This window comes from Mytilus californianus, unplaced genomic scaffold (assembly GCF_021869535.1).
Source record: "Mytilus californianus isolate M0D057914Y unplaced genomic scaffold, xbMytCali1.0.p SCAF_1, whole genome shotgun sequence".
In the NCBI taxonomy this organism is placed as follows: Eukaryota; Metazoa; Mollusca; class Bivalvia; order Mytilida; family Mytilidae; genus Mytilus; species Mytilus californianus.
The window spans coordinates 10,146,220-10,172,273 of NW_026262581.1; the positions used below are offsets into that span (position 1 = coordinate 10,146,220).

At 29.8% G+C, this 26,054-nt stretch overlaps 1 protein-coding gene across 4 annotated transcripts in view; it reads right to left on the reverse strand.

Moving 5' to 3' along the window:
- Positions 1–26,054, reverse strand: part of LOC127699443 (uncharacterized) — a 114,839-nt gene that overhangs the window by 81,816 nt on the left and 6,969 nt on the right. For 2 of the 4 annotated variants that reach the window (XM_052203039.1, XM_052203040.1), the window contains exon 2: positions 23,504–23,654. In XM_052203039.1, the coding sequence (XP_052058999.1) occupies positions 23,504–23,654 (151 nt within the window). Of the gene's footprint in view, positions 1–1,567; positions 1,643–3,079; positions 3,794–14,971; positions 15,047–23,503; positions 23,655–26,054 lie in introns of those variants that run through there. The other 2 variants (XM_052203041.1, XM_052203042.1) reach the window with 2 other exon arrangements.

Below are 26,054 nucleotides of genomic sequence, written 5' to 3' on the forward strand. Positions count from 1 at the left end.
CAAAATTTGGTATAAACGATATTATTCAAAAGCACATTAGCTTATGAAAACAGTACACAGTTTGTCATGTTATTTAAGTCATGCATGTCTATGCAAACATCTAATGCTACTGCAAGTTTATCTTGAATTTGTCTACCATGCTTGCTGAACATGATGTTATTAGTAAGACTAACATTATGTAATAAACACTTTTTTGTTTTATACTATACTTTTCACATCCATTAAAAAACCTCTAAATGTAGGACATTTGGAAATGAGGGTGTTTCAGATAAGATATATATATATATACTATGTATACCTGATGCATTTCACTTATCATTTTATTTTACTCCTCATATGGAAAAAATCATATAAATTTTTAAATCCATATAACCCTGGTATAAAATCTTTTATAGTACAATTTAGAGTTCCTTTTTATGAATGAGTTACGCCAATTGATCTAAGGTCAACCTGTGTAAATGGCGACAATCAACTCTTACTATAACAAAACAACATGCACATTGTGATATTGGAAATGTATGAAAAATGCATGAATGATTGTGAAAGCCGTCTAGAAGTCTTTAGTCACAAACCTGACACATGTTTCAATAAGCATTCAAAGTTGTTTTTATGGTGTTACAATAATGGTTAACCATTACATAATTTGAACACAAACTGTAAAATGTTCCAAGGTTCTAAAAAAACTTTTGACTGACTTTATCCACTATAAGTTTCTATAAAAACTTTTGAGACATTTAAAAGTCTACAAAACTTTTTGTTCACTTGTTTTAGCAGTTTATTTTAATACTAATAAATCATGTCAAATTATAGCTTATTTTTTGTACTAAAATTACAATTCATGAATGCTTTTCTTAATTAACTACATTTGTTATAAGCATTGTTACATGTTCTGAAACAAAAAAAACTAGCATTGGTAAATCAATGTTACAGTAAAATTAGACAGTAAAGGAAAAGCATTACATCATGGGTATAGCAGGTCAGAAGACTGAGTAAGACTCTCAATTGACAGACAACTTATTGATATTGGCAATACTCAGTCTTCCTGGAAATAAGAAAGAGGTAAGTGATTCTACAAATACAAATCACCTCTCTAAAAACCAATACCAATGTACATTATATTGCTCTGAAAGGCTTAAAGTTCTAAAACTTTAACACTTTTAAATTCATAATAACAGGGGATTCTTTTATTTTCGTGGGTACCAATTTTCATGGATAATTGAGTTAAATTTGCATTTCAGTGGATATTTGATTTTGTGGATTTGCCAAAGTTTGCATACAAGCCTGTAGCAAATGTGATATTCATTGAACATTTAAATTTGTGGTTTACCTGTAACCACGAAATCCAATAAAATTGGTATCCCACGAATAATAATGAATCCACAGTACACTATTATTTTGCCCCTTTGGATTCCATAGTTACAGTACAAGGTCGTTAGGATACCACACCATTCAATTACTTTAAACTTATGTGTGATAGATAAACAACAAAAATTAGGACCAATTCTGAAAAAATATTTAACAATTAGATATTTCAAAGCAATGAATGTACGTTGACAATAAAACCTACCCTTTCCCTATGTTTGGCGCTGATTTAGATTCCTCAATAAAATGACGAATCATTCTGGTTACAGATTCCTTTTGTCTAATAACAGTAAAATAACAGTCAATTTATATATAATATATAAACTCACGCTTGTTTGAAGGTTTATCTTAATATTTTGAACTAGTTACAATACTGTTAAAAAAGCTGCAATCAACTTGAAACCAATTGAAATATTTAAACAGCAGGAACAAGTAATAGAAATAAAATTTAGATCGAAAGAAAAAAAATAAAACCAATTGCCAAATAGATAAACAAGAAAATTAAGACTTTTTTGTGTGCTTAAAAACATATATGCTTGAAGATAATATATTGAAATGCATGCAAATGAATCATGTATTTCTAATGAATACTAATGCATTTGTAACAAGTATTACATTACATTTCAATTTTTGGGGAGCATTAGCTGTGATCAACACAATGAAAAATATTGGGAAAATTATTATTTAATTAGTATATAAGTAGTTTAAGAATCACATTATTATTTAACTTCATAACTATGGCAGACTCTGGACTTAATGTGCAGACACTGGTCTATTGTTGAAGCCTTTTGTTTTATATCATTAGTTCTTTTTTAAAATTTGAAATGACTTTTAATTGCTTTCTCATAGACATTTATAAGCTATGTACCCACACCTCCTTTTATTCACAATACAAATGAAAAATTAAAATAAGATAGGAAGTTAACATACACATATACTCATGTCCCTGCACATATCAATGGAAAGAAAAAAGTTCTATGTGCACAGAGCAGGTACATCATATGCAGATACGGATCCAGGATTTTGAAAAAAGGTGGCACCCTGGTAAGCCAACTGGCACTTAAGTACTCGCACATTACAATTCATCACTGTAAAGTTGCTAAATTAATATAATGTCATTCTATGAAGAAGTACTGTGAGAAATGTGTGACGAAAAATTTGTAGTTTATAAAAATTCTGAACATTCAAAGTAGCGGCAAACAGGAAGTAGGTGAATGACACAAAAGGTGCTCACACTTTACAACTAATAACTGTCAAGATGTGAATATATATAATATTGCCAAAAATCCAAATTTCTGTGTTTTTTGCTTTTTTTGCTTGTCTTTTCTTCCTCTTTCACTAAAATAAAGGTCTTTCTTTATTGCACAATACCATGGAAATAATAGAAACGAAATAATATAGTAATATATATATGTCAGAATCTAGATTCCTAACAAGTACTTAAACTAGTTCTATTTAATGATATAATACTACGGTAGTACCTGAGAAAAGTGCATTGGAAATATTTGTTGGACAAACCAATGGATGGACATACAGACAAATGGAGGGACAAGGTGCGATTTCAGTTTTCAGTCTTTAAGAAATGTTATGATAATTAATGTCAATTAATGAACACATGTTGATGGCAACTTTAATCTTGACATCAAATGTTGCATCGGAAATAATTCAGATTTAAAACTATAAAGGTGAGTAACCTTTAGATTTCACAAATTCTTACCGATCTTTTATTGGAACCATCTCAGTCATCTCCTTCTGTAACCTTTGTTCATGTTTATGCTGTAACTGTTCTATTAGTTCTCGCACCGTAGGGATTTTACGCCTTGGGTTTCGCCCCACTTGCATTCTGACACGTACTCCTGAGTTGGCATAAAGCCTGTTCAGAAGTTGGCTGTTTGTGGGCAGTTTGAGGAACATGCTGTCCTTTAGATTGACCCTGTCCTCTGTCAATGCTCCATCGTCCAAAGTTGTCCATGATCGTTGAGGCTTCATTCATATCCTTTAATGCTGATCTTTATAGAAAACTAAAAATATCCATCACTTTCCACACTTTTATTTAATTTTACTCGGCATGCATTCATGATTTTTTAAGTACCTGATAAATAATGCATTGGACATACAAAATACTTAAATAAAAACTTATCCAATATTCCAATGAGGCTTAAACAAAATTTAACTGTCAAGTCTTGTCAACACAATATTCAATACAACTCTACATGCACGACAATTTCTATTTTTTAATGATTTTCATCCACTGATACCAAACGTTTGATCAAAGTATTATCTTGTTTTTATTTTGTTAGCTCCCAATCAAAGCCAACATTTAAAATGTCTTCACAGAAAGCTTAACAAAATCGTCCTTTCATTTTTAATACCATCAAAATTAAAATGTTTTGGTTGAGAAGATGTGAATCTTGTCTTCTACATCATAGACCTGAAAACAAATAACTAATCTATAACAACTATCAGTGAATATCATTACGTACATAAAATATTATCGCAGAAAAATGTCATAAAGATTCTATGAGGTGTTTTTTTTAATAATCTGATAATTTTTTTTTTACTTATTTTACAGTTGAAAATTCAAATGAGATCTTTATATGAAAAACTTGAGAAGAAACATAACGTATTAAATATTTTTATCTTTCATGTCTCAAATCTACATACTATTACTTTAATCCTCTAGGTATGAGCCATTGTAAATGAAAGTACAAAATCTTTTAAAACTTAAATAGCCTATCAAAATGTAGTTGTAGATGCACACATAACCAGAATTAATGTAATTCAAGAACACAGAATTGTAAACTGGTCTAAAAAGATATTGAAGTAAAGTTCATCTTCCTAAATCATAGTCCAAAATGATATGATTATGAATGTTATAATAGGAAAACCAAGTCTAAGAATAAATCTTTCATGCAATTATTGTACAAAGTAAAACAAAAAGATTTCTGGAAAAAATTTAAAAAGACAATCGGACAAAAGAACAATCCCAAACGATGCCATGAATTGCAGAATATTGAGATATCTATGAATAATGATTCCACTAAGTACAATAACAAAGGAGGAATTGAATATACAAAAAGAAACAAATTTTCCCTTCATACATTCACCAAGATAATAACAGTGTTTGCACTATATGCAATCTAATCCATAATATGTAGATCAGGGAAAAACTTCAACGAGAATCATCCAACAACAAAAGTCAACTGAAAATAGATAACTACAACATTTGCAGGAGTAAAAATGCTTTGGAGTTTGGAGTTAAATGAATTTTTAGGTTCAGTTTGCATTGCAAGTTCTATATTTTAAAAGATTTTTATCAGGAATAACATTTCAATATCAAAATACTCACAATTTTGGTACAAAAATAATAAAACTTACTGTCAACAAATGTCTAGTACGGCTTCCTTATTTGTTTTAAAATATTCTGTATTATAATTTTAGAAAAAAGCAAAAATAAAGTTTTAGACTATTTCCATTTCACCATTTAAATCTAGAAACATTACATGCATAAATTTCAATTTAATCAAAAATGTTTGTAACACAAATAATTTTGCTAAGTAAGAATGCATAACCTATTCAAAATTGATAAATCAATTTTCTCAAGTTTTTGTTTAGAATTTGTAAATACCATAGCATTAAAGGTAACTTGATTGTTTATTTATAACGCTTTAGAATTACTAGTTTGCTAATGTATGTTAATGGTATAACATGTTGGCTATTTATTTAAGTAGTTAAAATGGAGAAAAAACATTTATACAAACCATTTATAAAGTCATGATAATTTCATACATGAGACATTGGCCAATTTTAGGAAAACAGGAAGGACTTCTATCTACATACTTTTCTCTCATATTGCATATAATGTTTTATAGTTTTATAGAGGAGTAAAATAATTTGCAGGATTTATTTCACATGAAAATGTTCCTAAAATTAAGTATTTGACCATGGTATGTGACACATTGACTTAATGTGGTGCATCCATGTACCAAATATCAAAACCATATCTTTCACACAAACAGATTCCAAAAAATCAACTACTTTGACCCTGAAGTCAAAGGTCAAGGTCACAAGGTCAATATTAAGTTGACATACCCTCTCACAGTAATACACCTTCATACCAAATATCATGTCACTTTCAGAACTGGAAAACAGAAGTAGAAATAGTACTAAAACATACTGTCTCCTTTCTTCAATTAAGCACAGGGACATAATAATTGAAAAGCTGTAAATGCATTGAAACTTGAAATCAATGCTTAAAAATTTTGTAACCATAAACCATATAAAACACTTACCATCTGATATTACAAGATTAAAAATAAATTGTTTGCATATACTTCAGTGCTTAGCTTTACCAAATTTGACCTTTTCAATTTAAAAGACATAACTGGGCTTTAACACTGAAAACACTTTTGATGCCTAACTGTAAAGATCTTTAAAATTTAAAAAGATCATAATGTTTTATATAGAGAGAAGATTAAACCTACTATACTAATATTTAGTTTGTGTAATGGCAAAGAAAAAATTCACAAAATAAACATTATTAGTTGTGAAATTTCCAGAGTACTTTGAAAAACTAAAGAGAGAAGATGTTGTCACTTGCATCATTTGCCATCAGATTACCTCTCATGACTGAAAATCTCTCAAGAATAAAAATTGTGAAGACAATTTTGGTATTAAACATTTTTTAAATAAATAGGTCATGATAGTCTTAGGTATAATACAAATTTGATTAACCACCAAAATCTCAATTGAAACCTTAATGCAAAATGAAATGTGAGTTACTTAATTCGTGCATGAAAATTATGCCAGATTGATCTGACCATCTGATGATTATCCAGAATCAAGGGTGTATCTTCAGATGAACTATCATTGGCCTTTTATGTGTAATTTAATAAAAAACTGGAGACTCTTAGGAAACTGCCCTGTTCACCTGACACCTATAACTACAATCGGGACTTCCATTTGGAAGGAATTCATCAAAAATATTGTTTTCCCAGAACTGGGTCATATATTGAATGTGATTTAAAATTTTCTTGAAATTTTAATCTAATGGTGATCATATTGGCTGGCTATTGGTGCTTATTTCAAAAAGTCAACATGAAAGTATCAATTGAACAACATTACAGGTCTCCAAAATATGTACCCTCTAAAGAACTTCCTGCATCATGGACTTCATTCTACTTCATCTGTTTTTGAAAAAAAATCAAAATCTAATTAGTCCTTATGGATATCAGTGTAAACTTTAACTTCTGTGTTTTGATTTTCTGATTAGCACCTAAGAAGCTACACTTTTAAGCGAGAGATAAAGATACTTTTCTTTCAAACTGATTCAATGGTTCTTGAGGAATTTTCAAAGTCTACCCAATCAGGAGCTAAAATAGGTCAAGCCAGCAATTTTGTTTATAAATCAGCAACAATGAAATAACCATTGCAAAGGAACATGTATATTAACAGCTTTTAATACCATTAGATCCCATGCCCTTATGTCAGGTGAGCTAAAAAAAAAATAGCCTTCAAAATAATTGAAAAATGGCCATACATTTTTGACATGAATGATTTATATTTTTAATTTTCACCTTTGTAGATCAATAGATTTTGGTCTATTGACAGAAATAAAACACAAACATAATTATAGACTGTGATAACTTGGATCAGAAAGATAAAAAGGCAAAAAAATACCCCAAAAGTCTCATCCATGTTTGGACAAGAAGACATAAGCTGAGAAGTACCAAAACAATCAAATGTATGTCTAGACAGAAATAAATAAGGCAAATAAAAACCAAACCAATCAAATATATGTCTGAACATAAAATGGGCAATGAAATACCAAAACAATCATATATATGTCTGAACATATAATGGGCAATGAAATACCAAAACAATCATATATATGTCTGAACATATAATGGGCAATGAAATACCAAAACAATCATATATATGTCTGAACATAAAATGGGCAATGAAATACCAAAACAATCATATATATGTCTGAACATATAATGGGCAATGAAATACCAAAACAATCATATATATGTCTGAACATAAAATGGGCAATGAAATACCAAAACAATCATATATATGTCTGAACATATAATGGGCAATGAAATACCAAAACAATCATATATATGTCTGATCATATAATGGGCAATGAAATACCAAAACAATCATATATATGTCTGAACATATAATGGGCAATGAAATACCAAAACAATCATATATATATCTGAACATATAATGGGCAATGAAATACCAAAACAATCATATATATATCTGAACATATAATGGGCAATGAAATACCAAAACAATCATATATATATATATATATCTGAACATATAATGGGCAATGAAATACCAAAACAATCATATATATATCTGAACATATAATGGGCAATGAAATACCAAAACAATCATATATATGTCTGAACATATAATGGGCAATGAAATACCAAAACAATCATATATATGTCTGAACATATAATGGGCAATGAAATACCAAAACAATCATATATATGTCTGAACATATAATGGGCAATGAAATACCAAAACAATCATATATATGTCTGAACATAAAATGGGCAATGAAATACCAAAACAATCATATATATGTCTGAACATATAATGGGCAATGAAATACCAAAACAATCATATATATGTCTGATCATATAATGGGCAATGAAATACCAAAACAATCATATATATGTCTGAACATATAATGGGCAATGAAATACCAAAACAATCATATATATATCTGAACATATAATGGGCAATGAAATACCAAAACAATCATATATATATCTGAACATATAATGGGCAATGAAATACCAAAACAATCATATATATATATCTGAACATATAATGGGCAATGAAATACCAAAACAATCATATATATGTCTGAACATATAATGGGCAATGAAATACCAAAACAATCATATATATATATCTGAACATATAATGGGCAATGAAATACCAAAACAATCATATATATATCTGAACATATAATAGGCAATGAAATACCAAAACAATCATATATATGTCTGAACATATAATGGGCAATGAAATACCAAAACAATCATATATATGTCTGGACATATTATGGACAAAGAAATACCAAAACAATCATATACATGCCTGGGCATATTATGCAAAGAAATACCAAAACAATCATATATATGTCTGGACATATTATGGGCAAAGAAATACCAAAACAATCATATACATGCCTGGGCATATTATGCAAAGAAATACCAAAAACAATCATATATATGTTTGGACATGAAGATACAGGGCAAATAGAAAACAATACAGTCAAAAATAATGTCTACCCATAAAGATTATAGGCTGAAAATAACAAAAACAATAAAACATATGCCTTGACATAGAGATTATAGTCTGGAAATAACAAACAATTTCATATAATGTCTTGACAGGAATATTAAAGACAAAGAAATACCATACAAAAACAATCACTATATGTCTGGACATCAAGATTAAAAGTCAAAGAAATTCTATATCAAAACAAACAAATGTATGTCTAGACATAAAGATTATAGGCTGGAAATACCAAAACAATCAAAAATATTTCTACATATAATGATTATAATAAGGCAAAGAAATACCAAACCAATCAAATATATGTCTGAACATAAAATGGGCAATGAAATACCAAAACAATCATATATGTCTGAACATATAATGGGCAATGAAATACCAAAACAATCATATATATGTCTGAACATAAAATGGGCAATGAAATACCAAAACAATCATATATATGTCTGAACATATAATGGGCAATGAAATACCAAAACAATCATATATATGTCTGAACATATAATGGGCAATGAAATACCAAAACAATCATATATATGTCTGATCATATAATGGGCAATGAAATACCAAAACAATCATATATATGTCTGATCATATAATGGGCAATGAAATACCAAAACAATCATATATATATCTGAACATATAATGGGCAATGAAATACCAAAACAATCATATATATATCTGAACATATAATGGGCAATGAAATACCAAAACAATCATATATATATCTGAACATATAATGGGCAATGAAATACCAAAACAATCATATATATGTCTGAACATATAATGGGCAATGAAATACCAAAACAATCATATATATATATATCTGAACATATAATGGGCAATGAAATACCAAAACAATCATATATATATCTGAACATATAATGGGCAATGAAATACCAAAACAATCATATATATGTCTGAACATATAATGGGCAATGAAATACCAAAACAATCATATATATATCTGAACATATAATGGGCAATGAAATACCAAAACAATCATATATATGTCTGAACATATAATGGGCAATGAAATACCAAAACAATCATATATATATATATCTGAACATATAATGGGCAATGAAATACCAAAACAATCATATATATATCTGAACATATAATGGGCAATGAAATACCAAAACAATCATATATATGTCTGAACATATAATGGGCAATGAAATACCAAAACAATCATATATATGTCTGGACATATTATGGACAAAGAAATACCAAAACAATCATATACATGCCTGGGCATATTATGCAAAGAAATACCAAAACAATCATATATATGTCTGGACATATTATGGGCAAAGAAATACCAAAACAATCATATACATGCCTGGGCATATTATGCAAAGAAATACCAAAACAATCATATATATGTTTGGACATGAAGATACAGGGCAAATAGAAAACAATACAGTCAAAAATAATGTCTACCCATAAAGATTATAGGCTGAAAATAACAAAAACAATAAAACATATGCCTTGACATAGAGATTATAGTCTGGAAATAACAAACAATTTCATATAATGTCTTGACAGGAATATTAAAGACAAAGAAATACCATACAAAAACAATCACTATATGTCTGGACATCAAGATTAAAAGTCAAAGAAATTCTATATCAAAACAAACAAATGTATGTCTAGACATAAAGATTATAGGCTGGAAATACCAAAACAATCAAAAATATTTCTACATATAATGATTATAATAAGGCAAAGAAATACCAAAACAAGCAAATACATGTATATGTCTGGACATGAAGATTACTGGTAAAGAAATACAAAAACAAGCAAATACTTGAATATGTCTGGACATGAAGATTACAGTCAAAGAAATAACGGTACCAAAAAAAAGCAAATACATGTATATGTCTGGACATGAAGATTATGGGCAAAGAAAGACAAAAAAACAAGCAAATACATGTATATGTCTGGACATGAAGATTATGGGCAAAGAAAGACAAAAAACAAGCAAATACATGTAAATGTCTGGACATGAAGATTACAGACAAAGAAAGACAAAAAAACAAGCAAATGTATGTCAGTATATAAGGATTATTGGCAAAAAAATACCAAACAAGCAAATATAATCAGGATATGAAAATTTGAGGCAAAGAAAACAAAAACAATGTCTGGTAATGAAGGCAATACATGTGTCTTGGCAGGAAAAATATTTAGCAGAAATGTCTGAACATAAACCATACTTTAAAGACTACTGGCTGAATGGCACAAAACCAGTTTTGTATTAAATGAAGGTTTGATTTAAGAAACATGTCATGCATACAGAAATCTAAATCATGTTTTTATTAGGAAAATTTACATTTTTCTGAATTTGTCATTTGCATTTTTTTCAAGTTAAATTTAAAGTGAAAAATAAGGATCTGTTCACAGGAAAATCTATTCAGAATTTTTTTCAAACTTCATTACAATGTTTTAGATATATGTACAAAAAAATCTTTAATAAACATGACCTGGAAACTTAGCAATATTCAACCAAAACTAAATTGTAAATCACAAATAGTGAAAGGTTCTTCTTAAAATTGTTTATAGATTTTGATATATTTTATTTAAATGGCTCCATAATTAATAATAGATTTAAAAAAATGCTTTTCCATAGAGGTGTTATATATAGTGATAAGGTCAACAAAGAAAGCATTTCCCTCCATTTTCTGATATTTCTTTTCCTAATAAAAAAAACGATAAATTTGTGTGCTGTTTATTTTTTCCCTTATATTTAAGAAACATATGAAATGTCTTACCTTCTGATTAAGTCAGATGATGAAGTCTATTGACTATGATCTTTAATTGAATCAGATTTCTATTTTTGTCAATTAAAGGTAAAAATACCCTAAGAAAACACACTCCTTTGTGTGCACTCATTGGCATTTAATTTCAAAATCACATCAAGGAGAATATATATGGTACTTCACTTTTTTGTATGGATTAAATATCTATAATAATATGACTATAAATTTACACAAGATAAGACTATAAATTTCTGAAGACAGCTACAAAATCTTAACAACCACTCATTACTCTTACAGAAAAAATATGTCTTTCTAAATTATTTTATTACTTTTCTATATTTAAAATTGTTCTGGGCCTGGGTGGCCCATTGGTCTAAGTAGTTTATTTACAGTGATCACATGCCCTTTAACACTGAGGTTGTGAGTTTGAATCCCAGTTCGACAACATGCATTTTACACTGATCTTAATTGACTAGGATTGCAAATTTTCCTGGCAAAGATCTGTGGTTCTCTGTGGGTACTTAGGCTTCCTCCACCAATAAAAATTGGCCACTATCAAAAAGCCCATCATGCTTACATTGGCATTCAACACCAACAATCAAATTTGTTCCATATTGAAAAATCTTTATGAAATTGTTTGCATAAATTTGATAAGAAATTCATGTATGTTCAATTAAAAACCTGCCTAACGTACCTTAAAGTATAAAAGGAGGATCTGAGAATAGTTTTACTGAAAGTAAGGAGGTTTTCATGTAAATAATAAATATGCTTAAATCAAAATTAAAGTTAAATTGAAGTTTGATATCAGATTTGATGTTAAACCAGCATGCTTACATCTTCTCTATAAAGATACATAGTTTTAACAGAGAAGTATAGGACAGACTTAGTTATCTGTAATTAAAACTATTTGTTTATACATCATGGTTTCTGTGAAACCAAACTATTGATATATATGTCAACATTCTAGAGATCAATTCTACCACTTTTGATTGATTTTAAGAGTTTAAATCTGTTGACAAGAAATGGAAATTATATCCTGTAAAAATCTTTCAAGATAGTTCAATACTTTATTGAAACAAACTTAAACTGTAAAAAAGTAAGTGACATTTATACCTAACAATGTGATACAAGTCAGAACTAAGAAGATATAAATACTGCCAGTGTTCAAAAGGTTGGAATTACGTATATTGCATTACAATTGAATCTTATCTACATTTCAAACGCGTACATGTTAGAATATTAAAAGTGCATCTTAACATTTTCTTAAGGGAAAACCATTAACACATAAAAAAAGAATTCTTCCAAGATACTATATCATATCAAAGTTTAAGACTCCTTACAGCTATAGCAGAAAAAGCCTAAAATATAACCAATGTGAACAGATCATAACAACTATAACTTTAAGGATGTAATAATTACTCATGTCAGGTTTAGGGATTTTTATCAGATGTTCAGACTCCTTGGGTATTTTCCTACGATACAGGGTAAAATATTTTGCCCCATATCACCCACTTTTCTTTTCATATAAGACTGCAATAGCTCATAAAAAGTCATTTACCAAAATTTAAGCAGATTCTAGGTTTCTTTTCTTACGATTTGAGACCCAAGTAATGCCAATGCTAAATATAAGGTAATAGTCTGAGTCAGGTTTCCCGCCATTTCCAAAAAAAAAAATATATATCAAAAAGGAGTTCCATACCTATCAATATTTTTAGCTTATTGTCCTTAACTAATGCTCTTCTTATTTATAGTATCAATTTTAAATTCCAGATTTTTTTAATTTCACCTGACTACATCCTTAAACCGACTAACTTCCAAATTCAGGGTACTCAGAAGTTGAATCAAAATAATTAATTCCAAAATCTTCTCTTTAGTTTATACAATATATCCCACTACATTGGAAATGAATAATAACTGGAATATGACTGTTCACTCTAAAACTGAGAACCTAATAGAACAAGTGAAACTGCGAGCTACTGCTCACAGATGATACCCCCGCCTAAATATAATAGTGTAAAAATATGTAAGAGTTCGGTAAACAGGAAGTTGTTGAGTGATGAATCTGAAAACGCATCGCACGACATAGCTGACTTATATAAAACCTGAAACCAAATTTCAGAAATCCTTAGGATGTAGAGAAAGATGCAACGAAAAATATTCATGGAACGGATGGACAGACTGACGGATGGACGGATGGACAACCAGACAAAGGTAAAAAAGTATACCCCCACTTTTTCAAAGCGGGGTATAAAAACAAAGGATATGGGTATCCATTCATTACCCCAAACCAGTCATGCAGAGCAAAAAAGCACACAACTGGCAAAGGAACAGCACTTTTATTGCTGTTCTTCATCTCAAAGTCACAGTGAGCCCTTCAACAGTGAGCAGTTTACTGTACCAAATTTTGCTGTGATATAACTTTTGTACAGCTGATTTACAGGGATACACCATCACATTTTCATTAAAGGAAATTAATCTTTCTATATACTTTTTCAACAGTTACATCGTTATGTGCAAGCTCAAAGGTTCATTGTGAAAAGTCTCACCTGCAGAAAAGAAAGTGGTGTTAAGTTTGTTATTCAGCATACATAAAAGAAATAAGAGTGACTCAGATATCCCTCAAAAACAGTTAAAAAGACTCCTTGTTGTGATTGTTTAGGGACTTTTTGATCTCAACCTTCTATGACATAATCCAGTATAAAAAAAAAAGAGTCAGATATTGTTCCATACTATACATAATTTGCAATAATGGCAATTGTAATATTATTTTCTTCCGAAACAAGCAAAAATGAAAGTAAAAAATAGGGAAAGCTGGAAGAGAAAAAATGATGTAAACATTTGACATCCATAAAATAAGTTTGAATAATCCATGAGATCCATCTTCCACCAAAACAAGTCTATCTGTGTCCTTAGGACACCAAGCCCAGCTTCCATTACCACGTTTTTATGTGCTAAGGACCATGAATTGGGGTCTAAATCATTATTTGGCATATAATTTTAAAAGTCCACATTAAAATGAACATTTGTACTAATTTGAAAGTTGACATGATCATAATTTCATGGTAACTACCTTAACAATAAAAATATAACCTGACAAGTGATGGACGAACAGATGGAATATTGGATGGAATAAAAGACAGACAGACAGACAGACCAAAAAACAGAAACACCTCTAGTTTCCTAGACAGGACATAAACAAAAGGCAGATCTGTTTCCATATTGTAATCAGCTGGACATAAAAACAATGGAATATAAAGTGCTGCATGATAAAGAACTATAAGAATCAAACAGAGGATAATGATGGAGTAATGAGGATGTAGACTTGAGAGCATGAAATATGCCGCCACAAAAATATATGCTGGCAACGAAACCAATTTGCCTGAATAATAAAATAATGTAAGTATAGTAAAACATTAGCTGCTTGAAAACATAACAAGACTACAATGTTTTGAAATTCTACAGAACCTTTAAATTTCTCTATTCTTTCTTCATTTATTCTTTATATATATATAACTTACCTTTACTCAAGAGTGGTCCTTGAGGTTAGATTCTAATTAATATCCCCGACACTTTTACACGATCCCTAGAACCCTCAGGTAAGTGATCCTTACTATGGGTCAGCTTATAAAGAAGATTTTAATCAAATCAATAACAGTATTTTACAGTTTAAATCTATAGGTGTGCATGGAAAGATATAATCAAAAACACATAACTATACCTCTATTATACGGATACATAATATTTCTCCTGTTAAATTAAAAACGCAGAGGACATAAAAAACTTGTCAAGATTTATAAACTAAAGGGTAACTAGCTTATCATCATTTTAAATCTTAATTATACATAAATACGATAATATTGGGAGCAATTAAAGTTGTCAAAAAACTTTAATTATTGATAAAAAAAATAAGAGAAAATACATTTTAGAGTTAAGTAAAGTGTTTATGCTTTCATGCCTGTATGTAGTAATGTTAGTCACAGAAAGGTTAATGTGAAGAAAATTAATATAATTGCTCAGTCATTAAATCTGTATAATTATATATTTATTGGGGTGTTCAATGCTGCCAGGGTCATTAATTTGAAATAAAATTAGGTCAATAAATTGAAAGTTCAGATTTTATATCCTATTGACTCTCATGATATTTTCTCTCCCTGTAAAATGTATTCATTATCGTAATACAAAGGAAGATGACAAATTTAAGATATGAATAAAAAAGATCTTGGGTATAATGTCAATGAGAAAGTAAGACCCTGACACAAAAACTGAGACATCTAGAAGGCAACCTACAGTCTTCAACATTAGACAGGTGTCTATACAATATTTCAAGATCTAAATAGTCAAGAGTCTAAAAAATAGTTTTGTAAGATAAAGATGCCTCACCCCCTATAAAACTAATGTACAAAAGAGTCATTAACTAGGGGTTCTTCGATATGTACCTGCATGTGATCCTTAAAATACCAGTCTCAACAGTCAAAGTGATATTCAATGTAACAGTTGTAGAACTGTGTGACTGTAAGTAATGGTAAATCAGTTCTGAGATATGGAGATACAAGCAGCTCCAAAGTCGATTTATCATATAATTGCAAAAATATAGAGTTCTGTAACCCGAGTGTTACAGACCAGCATCATATGAAATATCATTGCATTATACAAAATATAGCATTAATAAAATGGGTGCAGAAATAGAAAAGGTTGTCAACCAAAGTCATCAAAGCATGAAATATAGGTAATGGTAACCCAAACTTTGCTGAGCTGCTTTAACCTACTTTGTAGCAGTGAAATAAATGAAAAGTCCTTCTATCCAGGTTGACCAGAAGTTTACCCAAAGCACTTTTTTTTCGAAACCAAAAAAACTGAAACCACAAAGTTATAGAAAAATGTTTGTTAACAATATCCATTGGTGCATGTACAGACAATGGTATCTTCAAAAGCTCTTTCCAAAGTTTGGTTGGACATATTGGTTTTGCTCATTGTTGAAGGCCGTACCGTGACCTGTAGTTGTTAACTTCTATTTCATTTGATCTCTGGTGGAGAGTTGTCTCATTGGCAATCATACGACATCTTTGTACATTTATATATGGCAATCATATGATATCTTCTTATTTTTATATTAACAAAGAAATATTATTGTACATTCATCAATTGATTTTTGGTGTTCAACGCCACTTTTAGCACTATTGGCTTTATCATGGCAACCCATTATTGGTGGAGGAAGCTGAAGTGCCGTAGAGAACAATGACCTTTGACTGGAAAACTGGTAATCCTAGTCAATTAAGATTTGGAGTTGAAATGTACCAGCTACATGCAGGGTTAAAACGCTCACAACCTCAGTATTGATAGGTTAGTGATACATTTGTTTAACTAATTAGACCACTCAGGTTCTATGGCTCCTTATGGTACACTGAATATTCTGTGTAATTTCAATTGGACTAATTTTCAAAAAGTGTTTTAGGAGTTGAACAGTACTGGATAATCTTTATCAGAAAGATAGTATCTGTTCTGCCTTTCTGAGAATTGATGCATTTGCTTGTTTCCTTAAATTAGCAACTACTTATATCCACAATTGTCCTTGTCAAGTTTATATTAACTTTTCTGATTTTTCAGTAAGAAAGTTTTATTGAAGACTTAAAAGTCTTGGGGGGGGGGGGGGGGTGAGGGGAATCCCAGTCATTAATGATTATGGTTAAGTCAAGTTTAAAGTGAATTTAGTATTGGGTATATAGCTATTGCAGTGCTTAGAATTAAGTAAAAGAAAAGTAGATTTCACAAAGTGCAGTGCAGTGATCATTCATAAAAAAAAAATTTTTTATCAGCTATGTGTTTTTGTTTAAGATCTTATATATCAGAAACAGTTGATATACCCTACAACTGCCTAATTAGATTCCTGTGACCAATTTGTTCAAATTACTTTCTACTATTAAAGTTTTGTTCTAGCCATTTATAAAAAATTTAGTTAAATACTCAAACTTTTGTATGATCTCTCAGCTGTTAATAAAGGGACAAAAAAATGCAATAAAAACTAAACAAAAAAATTCTGATATCCAAAAATTGATACATGTAGTAAGTTACTAGTAACAACCTCTAAAAGAACATTAATTTGAATCAATATCAATAAATATGAAAATTCAATTACAATGTTCTTAAAACAAACATTGTTACACTCAAAAGAACTATAATTCATTCAAAAAATTATTTACATATCACTTCAAAAAACCACAATTGAGTTAGAGGAGTACATAAATATACAGTAACAAAGCATATTCAGGTATTATAAATTTGAACCATTTTTACATAATTACATGTATTATTAAAAACAAACACCTAGCAAACATTCATAAAGTAGGAAAATGTATAGAAAAGGGGAAATAACTCAAATACAATATTAAAATAGAATTCCAAATATCATTTTGTAATCCAACATTGTTCACATTCTTTCATTAAATATGTGTAAATTGTTGCTTCTGTAAAGAAAACTACCATCATTTAGTTCAATATACATATCTTAAAACAATATGATGCATGTTTACATAATATCCGACTGTTAAAATCAGTAAAATAAAATTTGGCAATTACATAAATAGTAGAATAACATATTCTATTATTCAATTACCCGTTATTGTATGATATATACAGTATGCATTCATTTTATACAATCTGTCTTGTATCATTGACTAAAATATTTGTCATTGATTACTTGAAAAAATATTACCTCTATTTTGTAAATACCATATATATAACAAAATGAGTTTCATCACTGATGTAACTTCTGAGTTCAAAGCCTACATTTTGTTGTATGGCACATCACTTAATTTAATTTACAAGTACAATGCATGGGTACAATATGGTAGAATACTACCAGGTAACGCGTGGTTAATATGTACATGTACGTTATATTTCTACACATTTGATAATCATTATTTTTGTATAACAACAACATATTTCATACAGAACATCCACTTCCTTGGAAAGGACACCTTAAATATGAGGACTTTTTTTTTGGAGAGCACCCTGCTTTCTGCACATACAAAACCCCTGCAGTAAATGTTTAGGGGTATGGATGTAACCTATTGCAGGTCTTCACTCATCAAATAAACCCTTTTAGGTAGAGTTTGCCAAATTTACCTGCCTTATTTGGGGTTGGATGTTGCATGGAATATTTACCACTGTACATTAAAAACAATGGATTCATGTTATCAACCACAAATCGACTTACTTTTATCATCTGTAATACAGCTTTATAAATGTGGACATTCATTTTATGCATATATTTCTGAATTTACAGTATTTTCAATTTCATTTGCAATATCTTCTTGCCTGATGTTACATTTCAAGTTATAAACCTTGTATTGTGTATGTGTCTTCATACATTTGACACTGTATGAAATATAACTGGGCAATCAATTTTCATTTCTAAAATAATAGCAATTTTTGTGACAATGGATTTATAAAGGTCTATCATTTCTGCAAACCTTGATGTAGCTTGCAGTGTATACAAAATTCAAAATATTTTATAGAAATAGATTCTACCACTAGATTTATTCATACATGTATTATCAAAATTTAAATTTGATAACCTCAAACTTGATTGATTTTGAGTGTCTAAGACAATACCACACAATAAACAGTGATATACATCTGCATTGTAACAAGGAAAAACTTCTGGAACTTATAATCCTGAAATGTTTGAGATATCTTTCTGGAAATGAATCATAAACCCTGCAATAATCAATAGTCATAGATAATTTTCGCTTGCCAATTTGTAACAATGGAAAAAAAAACTTGGATATACCAGTAAAAGGGAAGTAACTCTAGTAGAAAATTTAAATCTATATGAAACTGTTCATTACTGGAGTAATAGTATTACAAGGATGTGTAGAAGAAACATTAGCAAATTCAGGAAAATTGCATGTGCAATAAAATAAACTAAAAGATGCGTCTTTCATAATTCACATTAAAATATGAAAAACTGAAAACTTGGACCATTTTTTTTTATAAAACTTTAAAAGTTTTTCAAGTAACAATACATGTAGCATGTCGTGATGGCCAAAGTATTTTCAGAACTTTGCTTTACATCAAAATAGGTTAAATATCATTGACATCATTTATCATCATGATAATTGATATAAGTATGAAGTTTATGTCATGGTGGTTATAATAATTATAAAAGAACAGAGACATTGCTGATATATCTATGATATGTTTCATAAAAATCTGGCAAGAATTGAACACGTGAGAGCACTAACAAGACCGGAAGGACGCGCAGTATTTCTATGTCCCTCGCAACGTGTTGCGAGTCGAGAGCACCTGCCACATGTGGGATTTAAACTGATAACCTCAGTGTTGACAGGCTAGTGATACATTAATTGGACTATTTAGACCACTCATCCACCAAGGCCCCCTTACCACATTTAGAAAGAGAACCTGTTAATGTGATATTAATATTAACTCTGAGTTTTACATGGTCACTGCAGCAGAACCTTTAGTTTTACTTGCTACCTCAATAGGGTTACCAAACTTGCTACCTCAATAGGGTAAGAGTCAGTAGGAAGACATATAATCCGAACATGTCAAGTTATTCTGGCTAACTTCCTATATTTTTAAGGAAGGCCAATACAAGACAATCTTTGAGATATTGATTTAACTAAGGTTAATCAAGGTTATAACGACCAAAATGTAGACAACCGGAGTTGGATTTTATAATAGTATTAATCATAGAAATATCAGTACAGTTTTCTTAGAACAGTACTGAACAAAAATAAATTACAGTGACCCATTTGTTAGAAATTTGTTGTACTGCTGTTTAAGGGAAAGGCCATATTTTAATATCACATTGTTTCACTAAAACTAAAATTAATATTTTTCCTAAATTTCAAATCACATGGATTTGCAATTTGCTCATATGTTTACTTTTAAAATTCTGCTTTAAATTCAGCTTACAAATTCACAGGTAATGCTAGTTCACACACCAGGTATCCCAATCAGAAATACGTGGAGGGATCCAAATCCTGAGGAGCAATTAGTGAAAAGTTTGTAACAGTGGGTAGGTAAAAATCCAGATTTTACTTACCCACTGTTACAAACTTTTCATTAATTGCTCCTCTGGATTCAGATCCATCAGCAGTTTCCGATCGGGATACCCGGTGTGGTTCAATCAATGTCACTATTAAGGGATGGAGAAGTAATCAAAATTCACCACTTTCATCTGGTCAGAAGAAAAATAATGTCAATATATATTGGTAATTGTAATGTTTGGATCTTCTCTTAATAATTATATGAATATATCAACAAGGTAAGAAAATCGCAGCAAAAGCACCTAAACATGATTTACCAGTATCCCAAAAAATATCCAAAAGAATAAGTTGCTTTTAAATATAGTGAAAGAAGCAAAACTGTAAATGTGGAACCAGAAAAAAATCCTAAACCTCTGAAAAATTGAAAACCAATCAAATAGAGACATGCAATCTCCTTTTGTTTTAACATTTTAAGGTTTTGAAAGAACAATTTGAATAATATTATGACAGTTTTAAAAAGGCTAGACAGTCTTATCTAAAAGCTACCAGTTGAAACGTTTACTTTGCTGCTAATTATTCCATGACACACTTTTCATCATATACAGGGAGACAACTTTAAATGTCCTACACAAAGATGACAATGCAATGTGTACTTGTGCAATAAAATATTTCTTTCATTAACACTGATGAATTATTCATAACATAAACTTTTATATATATCTAAAAATAAATGATTCAGACCACTAATGGGATCTTGCTACAATTGACCTTTTGTACAAAATATTTCTGTACTACTTCAATGATTTAATCACACTTTATACTCCATTTAAAAAGAAATAAATACTTACTAGTAAGGCAAATATAAGCAATTTGAACTTTGTCTGACATAAGTTAATTGTTATTTTACCTGATACTTTGGGAAATCTTCAGTATTGCTTAAAAAGTGAAAAAGACAATGTCTTTAAAAGGAGACTTCTTTCTTTCAAGTTCAACCAAAAGAAACAATTTAGTTTCTTTCAAATGGAAGTGAAAAAACATATAATGACATTTAAGGAAAATCCTATGTTTGATCATTTTTTTTTTTATTCTTAATCTTTATTTCTATCTTCTTGATTTATTTTTTCACAACCGTTACAGTTTGCCACTATATCCCTTTTTAAAGTTATTCTGCATCTCTAAGTTATTTTCTATCAGAAGCATTTTGTCCAAAGTAGCGTACACATCAATGTGTTTTACATGCTTATTCAGTTATGACCGAAATTAAATTTCAACATTCATGAAGCATCACAACCTTATAAACAACAACAACACGTGTTATTACACTGTATTGTTCATCATCATTTGTTATATTTGGATGGCCTCATGACATCCACACATGGTTTTTACATTTTAACTAATATTCCAATATTTGTAAAATGTCAGCTCTTTAGCTTTCCTGAGTATGAGAAAACAATATTGTTAGTTTTCTATTATCAATATGACATTAACCAAACAACAATCAATCTATTCATTATCAAAATCCATTTTATAATGCAAATGTTCTGCTTTCTAAATATAAAGTATTATTTGATACTAAAAATGGAATCAATCATTCTCCTAAAGTGTTCAAATTCCAATAACTCTGTTACATTTGAAAGTCTTCCTAACGAGGGATGTTGAAGTCATGCCTCTTTTTCTCAAGAAAAACTAGACACAATAATTACCGTAATAGGAAAAAGTGATGTTTACTCATTCATTCATTCTTTCATTTATTCATATTAACTTTAATATTATTAAATTATTATTATATATAGAGGTATATCAAAATAATCGCTAAAATACATTAATCTGTTCATAATTTCATGGCTTATTAAACATTTCTTCAATTTTACAACACCTTCCTAATAACTTATATACATGAATATTGCTTTTAAATCCAAACACTGAACAGTTAAATCAACATTTTTAGCTTGAAAAGCACAATCAATATATCCTCTTTCTTAAATCTGAATTAAAAAATTATCCATAAAAGGAACAAGTATAAGGGTTATCCATATCTTGTTTCATCATTTGATTCAAAGACCAATGTGCTGTTATTCCCCAAAAAACAACTGGATGTAGTGTTATTATATATACAAAATATCTGCTACCAGTATGAAACCACTGTAAATCGAGGCTTCCACAAATAAGTAGCTATCTGTATATTGCATACAAACCATGTAATATTGTGAAAACAGCAAAATGGTATATGTACTAGATATCAATTATTAAGGAATGTCTGTCCTATGTTTGAAAAGTTGTTACCATCAATTGGAGATTTGACAGTTACAAATGCAGTTAAATGTAAGGCGATGTGGAGTAGAGCCGAAAAAAAGTATATTTGCAACCTTCAAATCCAGAATAGAATGTGGTAACTTTTCCAATACCTTATAGTTAATCTTATCATAATACAAGATGAAGTCAAAAGTAAATGTCTTAACATTTTTGCCAATGACTAGGAACATCAAATGTGACTGTGTTGGCAGACATCATCCAATCAAATGTAGCATTATATTGCATTGGGAATTGCTATTTTCAGTCAAAATGTATGGTTGTATAAACAATTGTGGTGTAGTCACTGACTATTTAAAGAATTCTCAGCCGCCTAAATGATGTTTCCATGGAAATTATTACATTGCAACAGAGTACAATTGTTTCTGGATAACTTGGCACTCAACAATACCATTGGACAGGGCACTTGCTTATGATCCAGTATATAGCTTTGGATTGAACACTGACCTATGATCAACTTTTTTAGGTCTATAGTGGAAATGTTGGAAAATTATTTAAACAATTTATTAGTTTCTATTTCACTCTCTAGTTTAAAATTGGAGAATCATTTCACTGTTGCTCCTAATTCAAATATCATATTGAACTGACACCATGGCACTTCGTCTGTGAGTCTTGTGATTAGGGTTATTTTTGTGTAGGATAAAGATAATATCAACACAAGGACAATTTGTATCTGGTCACTATTATCTAAAGTAAAGGAGGAGGATTTGATTATATTTGATGACTAACTTGCTTCTGTTCCCATGTTTACTGTCATCGCTGGCACTTTTAACATATCTGTCCGTCTCTGTGTACTTTGTCTTTCTCTTATGTTCTCCGTCATAACTTCTACCAAATCCAATTCCTGTCACCTTCTGACCATCAGCATTTACTGTACAATCTGAAAAAATCATAATGAAATATGAAAGTGCAATTATGATTACTTGATTTTTTATTTATTTTTTGGGGTGTTTAAACCACTTTCAGCACTCCTTGCTTTGTCATAGATGAGGAAGCCAGAGTATCTTGAGGGAAAAACCTACCTTTAGCAGAAGATCCAGAGTCCATCAGAGCACAACTGCCACATGTTGGATTTGAAACTCACAATCTCAGTGTGTACATGCTAGTGATCACTAAAGATAGATAAACTGCTTAGACAAATAATGAACCCTTTGTAGTTCAAACAAAAAGATTTTTAAAATTGTTTAATCAGAATCAAAGAATGCCAGTAGCAACCATATTTTCATCCATTCACAACTTAATGAGAATCATTTGTAGAGGACACTTCATATATCATTCCTAAAAAGTTTGGTTAAAATTGGTCATACAGTTTCATAAGAGAACAATAGGGTTACAATGAGAACTGTTTGCCATCAATGCCACCATGTTTGCCATCTGTCAAAATCGCTCGAGGACGTTTTGTAAAGGGTTACTCAATCATCAATCTCTTCAATTTTCAAAATATTTGGCCTTATAAATGTAGTTTCAACTAAAAAAAAGTTTTCTAAACTGGCAAATTAGAATCATAAGATATTCTCTGGCAGCATTTTTTTTTTCTTTCAAATCAGTCAATGACATGGGAGATTTTAGGAAAACCCTGATATATATTATTCTGCCAAGTTTAACTCATTTGGCCTTGTGGAGAGATGGAGAAAATATGAATGTCAAGTGATGACAATATGATACAAATGTCACAATGGGGCCAGGTGATTTGACCATAACATGAAATGGAACTTCCACCATGAAATGAAAGGAAATATTAATCATGCCAACTTTGCTCTAATCAATGAATAGGCTTAATTGTCCTAAAAGAGGTATATTTTGTAATATATAAATGTTTGACACAGATAGAATTTTAAAGTAATAGCAATTCATCTTTCTGATGAAGTGATAATCTAATATTTAATTTTTTTCTTCATTTTCCATAATTGTAAAATGTATTTAAATTTACCACATATTGAAATTCAATGATACAAAAGTGCTGTAGATTACCTTTTAGTTATTTAATTATTTTTTCAATTAAAATGATCTTCTTAAAGCAAATCTCAAACTTATGATACATTAAAATGCCCCCAAAGAGAAAATTTGACATTCAAGTGCTTCAATTCTTATATGACTACTGGGTACATTCAGATTTTTAATAATAAATAACAAAATACATGTAACAAGTGAACAAACTAATTCTATAGTCTAGCATTGTCATACTGATGACAACTCTGATTTTTATCTTATTTTATTCAAAGTATAAGGTTCAATTAAAGAAGTTTAAATTATTTATGTTTGAACACTGTATAAATCCCAGCGAAACTTAGTACAATCAAAATTTGTTTCAATATGACACTAATTTTGATCACAAAATCTTATTTTAAAAAATGTCATCTTGTACAAATATATCTGTGTTTTCTCTTTTTCTTTTGAACATAAAAATATTATTCAAATTAAAATGTGCTTTGTCTCCCCTGCTCTGCCCTGTGTCAGTTACACATAGAAACTATCAAAGACAATTCTGGGATATGCACAAAACTTGTGATGAAAAAAATCTTAATTATATTTAGCTGATTAAAGTTTCTCTTTATCCATTATTGTTTTCAAGATGATTTTAAAATTCAATTAAGTCTGGAATTTTCTTAAATTATTATAGAATATTATATTGATGGACTTTAAGTAGATCTTATCTTTCTGATCGTTTTAGTATTTGAATTTCTACTTATCTATTATAGTTTTCAATATAATAGGTAAAAATGAAAAAAAAAATTCCAATAACTCCTATAAGAAATCATCTGACCGTTTTGATGTAAATAGACAGAAGGTGGATCTCAGCATATTGAACATTTATGGACTGTCAGTTTTTCTCTATTTATAGCGGTTTTCAAGTTAATAGACAAAACTTTTACCCCTTAAGGCCTTTTATTTTTATTCATGTCAGCCATGTTGGATGGCAGGTAGGGTCATCCGTCACATTTTATAAACTAGATATCCAAATGATGAGAAAAGCTCACTTGGCCTTTAGGGCAAGCTGAGCTAAATATGAAAAAATTTGGCAAAAACTATAAACAATATGGTGTAAGGTCCTATCAAGTGTTGCTTCATTCATGAGGGAATGAATGCCCTTTACCATCAAGCGTCAAACTGTCATTTTCGGCTACCGTTAGTGTCAAATTGGTTAAAATTTTACCGTGATTTGCAAAAAATCCTTGTCGTGATTCGTGAGAGGTATAAAATTATTATCGTTACCGTTATTTTTGGAAAAAATTTAACGTGATTCGTCAAAATCAGTCGATTTTTTTATCGTCTAAAAGAA